The 7,368-nt window shown below is 34.0% G+C and overlaps 1 protein-coding gene across 1 annotated transcript; it reads left to right on the top strand.

Annotated features, from left to right (window-relative positions):
* The first annotated feature begins 56 nt into the window (after positions 1 to 56).
* Positions 57 to 5,717, top strand: LOC122035833 (V-type proton ATPase subunit C-like). Its single transcript, XM_042594965.1, has 11 exons — positions 57 to 322; positions 409 to 477; positions 555 to 682; positions 770 to 869; positions 2,441 to 2,508; positions 2,588 to 2,729; positions 3,572 to 3,688; positions 3,947 to 4,072; positions 5,084 to 5,167; positions 5,246 to 5,325; positions 5,435 to 5,717. Exons 1-11 carry the CDS (start codon positions 203 to 205, stop codon positions 5,529 to 5,531), a joined length of 1,131 nt encoding a protein of 376 aa, XP_042450899.1. The 5' UTR covers positions 57 to 202; the 3' UTR covers positions 5,532 to 5,717.
* The last annotated feature ends 1,651 nt before the right edge of the window (positions 5,718 to 7,368 follow it).

Here is a 7,368-nt window from a genome sequence, read left to right as displayed (position 1 = left end):
AATTTTCATTATTTACTTAAAAAAATGGAAAAAGAAAGTTGAAGCAGGAACTCGCTAATTAGTGAGCTGCAAATTTCCATTTAATTCTGGGAGAGGAGAGTTCATCGCCACCTCGTCGATTCGTTCACGTGCTGTGGGTCGAAGGCGAATCAGCCGCCGATCAACTCGTCGTCGGCGATCGCGTCGTGGTCCTTCTCCTCCAATGGCGGCAGCCTCCAGGTACTGGATCGTCTCCCTCCCCGTCCACACCTCCGCAACCACCGTCTGGAACCGCCTCCGCGAATCCATCTCGAAGAACTCCTTCGACACCCCGCTCTATCGCGTAATCAACCTAGCTCTACTGCATCTTGTTTTTGTTGTTGTTGCTTCCCGCCTTTATAATCGTCAAGGTGCTCTTGCGGGGCGCAGTTCAACGTGCCGGATCTGCGAGTCGGAACCCTAGATTCGCTGCTCGCCATCAGTGATGACCTCGTCAAGGTAATTGTTTCGTGTCGGTAGGTTCCTTTTTCCAATTGATCTTTATGCGTCGTTTAATTGTGAATCCGGTCGCACAGTCGAATGCGTTCATCGAAGGAGTGACGCACAAGATCCGTCGTCAAATCGAGGAGCTAGAGAAGGCGTCCGGCCTCGAGGTAGGCTCTTTGACTGTAGATGGGGTTCCTGTTGATTCCTATCTCACGAGGTAAATTCAGCTTTTTTTTTCACCCTTTGATCGAGTTTTCTGGAAGAATTAATGATAATATCATGCGAAACATTTGCTGGATGGCAGATTTGTTTGGGATGAAGGGAAGTATCCCACAATGTCGCCTCTGAGGGAGACCGTTGACAGCATTCATGTTCAAGTGGCGAAAATTGAGGACGATATGAAGGTCAATTTATAGATCCCCCGTTCTCTCTTATTGTTGCTGATGATAGCTTTTGTTTTAACAGATTGGATTTTAGAAATGAGACTCTTCTACATTGAACTATTAAATTTGTATTTTTCATTTTATGATGCCTGGCTTTTCTCATATAACTGTGTAGTGATTTTAATTTTCATCTGAAATTCCTTCAGCATGAATGCATGATGCTATCGATATCATGAAATTCCTGTTCAAGTAATATCAATTTTTTGAAATAAATTTGTTTTCTGGATGGATTGTTCCTTTTGGCATGAACCTCATAAGAAATTGATGGATTATCATATTTGATTTAACAACTATGTTAATCAGTTTTCCAAAGCAGATGTATCAATAAGAATCTTAAAATTACCCAATGTTTTTATGCAGTTCCTTTTTCCTCTCCCTATTGAATACCCTTGTTTTTTTTTCCTCCTCTTTTCTTCCTTCAATAAGTAGCTATTAGTCAAAAGAGCTGAAATGTGTATTGCATATCTATTAAGGATGGGCATCTATAAACTGAAACTACAAAATCAAACCAAACTGAAAGCAATCCAAACTAAAACAATTGATTTATCAGTTTGGTTTCCTTTTGTAAAATATGTGAAGGTATTGGTCTGAAGCACGTTCGTACCAGTAAAACTGAACCCGAACAGTTAACATATATACATGAATGATTAATCCCTGTTGTACTAAGAAATTTTTATTTGGTTTCCCTTGATATATATATATATAGTCTCAGTTTAAACTGACCAAATCGAAATGAAACTAATAAATATGGTTTGGTTTCAAGTCTTTCTGAAATGGATTTGGTTTGATTGTTTATGAATATTCAAATTGAAAATTTTCATTTTGATCTCAAATCTTTCTCAGTAAACCAAATCTTGGTGTTTAACTAGGTCCAATTGGTCATATGCCCATTTTCTGATTAAAATGTTTTTGATTTATAGTTAACGATGAAGATGAAGATTACCAACATGTATGGATTAAATCCTTATTTTATAATAAGAATGAGAAATAATTCATGTCAATCCCTTTGCCCCTTATTTTTCAAGTATAAGAAAGATTGATTTTGGATTCAATTTCACCTAATTGTGCATATCTAATCTACTTCTTTAACTGCCACAAGATCACTAAAAATATAATCAACACTTTACTTTGATTTGGATTGTATAAAAATAATATTAGCACTCGCAATTAATCTTCATTCACCAAAACTAGCTGAAATATTTAAAAAAGAAGAGGAAAAAGCAGTGGGCATACAGTGTAAAGAAAACCATATCCCTTCCTTATCTCTAAAGACAGGGTTACCTGATTGTTAGAAGTTTTATTTGGGGTCACATGTTCTAATACACATGGATGAAGCAACAGTAGTGAATTATTCTGGACTTGATAACTCAACAGTAGTGAACTCAGTTATATGTGTGATTTTGATCATTTACACACATGGATGAAGCAACAAATTCACCCTGACTATTAGTAAAGTCTAAAGATCACATCTATGGTCATCTGGTTTCCTTTCATATTAAAGCTTGATTGTTTGAAAAACGCAATTTTTGCAGATCCGTGTTGCAGAGTACAGCAATATCCGAAGTCAACTTAACGCAATAAACAGAAAACAAAGTGGAAGGTACAAACTCTCTAATTTTCTAAGATTTTTCCCTTAAAGATTGTGATTTAAGTACAACTTTCCTTTTTGTCAATCACAGCTTAGCAGTACGTGACCTTTCCAATTTGGTAAATCCAGAAGATATTGTCACATCAGAACATTTGGTGACACTTCTTGCTGTAGTTCCAAAATACTCTCAAAAGGACTGGCTCTCAAGCTATGAAACACTAACTTCCTATGTGGTAAATCATTTTATCATACATGATTTAGCTGATACAGTCTCAGTTTATTATTATTATTATTTTTTTTTTTTTTTTGAACTAGAATGAATTTTCTTGTAAAATGGAACTGACAAAATATCTTTGTCAGAAATTTATAAACTTAATTCTTTGGATATGGTCTTTCTGGAAATCGCATTGAGCAAACCATGCTAACTATTTTTAATTGATGGACAAAAGATAGACTAATAGGAACCTCAGCAGCATTACCACTTTCATCTTGAGCTATACATTGTTCATTATATGGACTATTGGGGGAACTAGATTTCTCCTCTTGAACTTGGGAGTAGATGACCTAGTCAAAATTGAACTATGTATATATAATTGTCCAATTATCAAACTATAACAAATTAATTATCCAATTTCTTTGTAGACTCACTTCTGGAGGACTTTGGTGTCTGCATCTGCATATGTTGAAATAGTACAAGCCAACTCTGATGCTTAACTCAAAGCTACCACATAAAATATGTTTATTTCAATGTGTTTTATACTCGTCCCACTATGTTCCATCCATCTCATTTCATTATTTTTCTGATCCTGATGCTGAATAGCATGTGGAATAAGATGACATATTCAAACACTGTTTCTTGATTCTAGAGTACGCTAACACTTTCTATCTAGATGAAGATAACACTCGTGAACATTTTGCTTCTCTATTACATTTACGATTTCAGCATGTCTGAAGGCACTTTCATGGAAGATGCTCCATTAAGATTATTTACTTTTTATGTGCAAATCTAATCCATCATTGTTTTCAAATATGAGTAAAAACATCTTGTACTCCATGATGCTATCAATATGATCAGGTGCCTAGGTCAACAAAAAAGTTGCATGAGGACAATGAGTATGCTCTATACACAGTGACACTCTTTCAGAAGGTTGCTGATAACTTCCGGAATAATGCACGAGAGAAAGGTTTTCAGGCAAGTTTTTTTACTCAGAAGGTTCTATATGTTATTGTTTCTATAACTATATAAAATCCAGGTTTTCTGGCAAGTGGTTTTTACTCAAAAAGTTTGCTAATGTTAGTTTCTATAATGGACATAAAATCTCAATTATGCTGGACCTTTGTTTTACCAGAAATTCACTCATGTACATATTTTCTATTGAGTTCCAGATGGTCAAATGCTTTCATGAACTTTGTTAATGCAGAAGTTAGCTTTATGTTTCTTGTGGTTCAGATACGCGAGTTCGAACATAGTCCTGAAGCACAAGCAAATAGGAAAGAAGAACTTGAGAAACTAATGCAAGACCAAGACAGCAAAAGGAGTTCACTTTTACAATGGTGCTATGCCAGTTACGGAGAGGTGACTTTCACATAATCTAATATGCTTATATATCTTTGTTTTGCCGTGTTGTCATATTCCTCTATTATTTGTGAAATTACATATAAGATAATTATCTCACTGACAACTATTCCCTTCGTCAAAGATTGTTATCACTGGACTTTTTTGCCCTTCAGATATTGTTAAGAAGTCTGATGCTAGATCCTTGATCATCTCCTGTTGTTATGTATGAGGACGCACGATAATTTTTTCTCTTTTTGAATTGCAACAGTAGATCCAATTTCAAGAGCTATTTGATAATTCAAGAAAATGAGAAAGACCATCAGGATAAACAATTGTAGATAGACTAGACTAGTTAGAATAGCATGGCCATGATTCACATGGTCGCTATGTTTCACAAGGAAAAACAATTGAAGATAGTTACAATCGTCTTACCAGTTTGAGATGTTCATCCTTTTCATGTTTAACTTTGAACTTTCTCAATCCTATTCATATAAATAGAGTTCTGAATTCAATGCTAGGTTGCCTTGATTCATAAGGTACTCTTGTGAAATTTATTCATAATGTAATAATGCGAAATTTTCAACTAGCGGCTGAAAGAAAGCTCCGAGGGAATTTGGAACAATGCCTGCCCTCTGAGGAACCAAAAACCTCCATCTTTTTTTTCACCAACTACACAATCTATGTGACATCTAGTTTTAATTTAAAATCCTGATCGAGAGGGGAGGTTTACCAAAGAACTTACCATAGAGGAAATGCATCACAAGCTTTCTGGTGATCCTTACATAGAAAACGCTTGCATTTGTTTTGAGATTTAGTAATGAAAAGAAAATATGACACCTACTAATGATTGTATGATGAGCAAATGTATGTCAAACACAGTGGGATTTCATTTATAAAGACGAGTCAAGAATAATACACCTGCCAGCATGAAATATGTTAAACATTTGCATGTACAGAAATTTCAGTTGAACAAGGCTTCGCTTTAGTTGTGTCTAATTTTCTGTACCATTGTATCATGTACATCTTCAGGTTTTCAGTTCTTGGATGCACTTCTGTGCTGTACGAGTGTTTGCTGAGAGCATTCTTCGATATGGGTTGCCACCCATGTTTTTGGTACACATTCTTCCAGATTCCTTCTCTTTCACAGTTTACATAAATAAGTGTTGACTTAAACTTCCTCATTTTCTGTAGTCTGTAGTTTTGGCGCCTTCCACGAAAAGCGAGAAGAAGGTTCGCAGCATTCTTGAAGAGCTATGTGGGAATGTTAATAGGTGAATCCTACTCTGTTATCAACACGTTCAGCTTGGACCATAAATCCTTGTTTGGCCAGAGCATCACATCGCATGGTTTTGATCCGTTTTCCTACTTTTGTTTTTTCAGTTCCTACTGGAAATCTGAAGACGAAGTCAGCATCGCAGGTATAGGTGGCGAAGCAGAGGCTTATCCCTACGTCTCCTTCACTCTAAATCTCGTGTGATACAAAAAAAAAAGTTCAAACTGTGAGTTTGATCAACTCCTGATACAAAGTAAATTTATTTCCATCTACTACATGATTGCATCTTTCATGTATTATATGCTTGTGATGTCTGTATGTGCAAATTTCAGAATTTTGTTCTAGTTTTTATGTTCTTCAATAATGTAATCATCATGAGGTTGACTATTATTTTTTTTCACTCTTGAGATCATGAAACCATTTCAATCCAATAAATGCCTTTTTTTTTTGTTTCTTATAGTAGCTTGATGACTTTGTGTTTATGATAAACATAACCTAGGTTTTTTCTTAAATACTTAATTATCATAGCCGTTGTAACTTTTCTTGAAGAAACAATTTGTGCTTGTGAATGCTAGTTTAGGTACTGATGCCATTCACTCTAGAATTTCATCTAATCTTGTTAAGAAGGGAGCCTTTGTGCAATGATAAAGTTGTATGACCTTGTAGAAATGAGATGAAGGAATAATGAGCATTTTTGACGCAAGTTTGAATTTACAACAGATAGTTTGTGACTTGCACTTATGGAGTCTTGTATAGAATATAAAAATTCATCCAACTTCTATTTATTATTATGATAATACAATTAGATTGATTGGGTATAAAAAAAATAAATGGATTCAGAATTAAATTGAATTATTGGTTCAAGTTGTGAAAACAACCTAATACAATGTATAAGATAAGGTTGTGTACAATAGATCTAATAGACTTTTTTTTTTTTTTTTTGAGACGGTGTTGATGGGAATTTCGTGCATCAGATTTAAAAAGAATGGATCTCTTTATGTTTTCATTTTAATATTTAGATGAAAATTTTGAAGAGAGGGATCATTCACTAAAAAAGTAAATAAATTTCATTATTACTATTTCATAGATCAAAATAGAGACAAATAAGATGGTGGGTGGACTGGGAGGACCAGACTAATCCAACATTCCAACTGAGTCGAGCAAATCGGATGAGTTGGGTGTGAGGATAGGGCGGGTTGTATAGACCTAATAAATGGTAGGTTGGGTGAATCAGGCATGTCAAGCAAAGGGTTGGATGGATCGTTCATTCGTTTGGGCTTGAAAATGTTTTCCAAGTGCTTAAACCTTCAAAATATCCCTAGAACTAATGAAATGATAACTTGTGCAGTGGTAAAACACAGGGGAATGAAAATAAAAGGGATCATAAGTTTGAATTTTTAATAGAGATGAATATTTTGGAGGTTGATTTTTAAGCGTGCATAAGTTGTATTTTAAATTTAGGTAAATCTCAATGGTTAGAATCTGGCTAGTGAGAAAATGAATCTATGGTGTTTAATCCATACATGATATTTTAAAAATGTAATTAATCATTAATATATAGAGAGATAATTATAAAAAAATAATGATGACTTATTTTTTAAACTTTAATAAAATGTAATTAAATAGTTAATAGTGTATTAGTGTTAATGGTTATTTACCTTTTCTATTTATAATAGAATTTCAGAAGAAAAAAATTTGAATTCAAATAATAAAAAAATACTTTTATCGTTCCACAATTTAATTTTTTTTATCTAATCTATACAAATACTGTAACACTTTTTATATTTTTTGTGAATTTGAATATGATAAATTGAAATCTAATATAAACAGATATAATTAATTGTACAAATTCAGATTTCACTAATCTTTGTTAATTTATAATTTAATTTAACTTTGTTAATCTTTTATAACATTTTGTAGAAATTCAAGTCTACACATTCAAGAAGACAATAACCTTCTTTTAATCTCAGTCCTTTTCCATGTCCAATTGTGTCTGCAACGCCATCAGCTTCATTAGGCTTCTTTCCACTCCATTGTTCAC

Source organism: Zingiber officinale, unplaced genomic scaffold, assembly GCF_018446385.1.
Source record: "Zingiber officinale cultivar Zhangliang unplaced genomic scaffold, Zo_v1.1 ctg117, whole genome shotgun sequence".
Lineage (NCBI taxonomy): Eukaryota > Viridiplantae > Streptophyta > Magnoliopsida > Zingiberales > Zingiberaceae > Zingiber > Zingiber officinale.
This window is presented reverse-complemented; position numbering and strand designations above follow the sequence as displayed.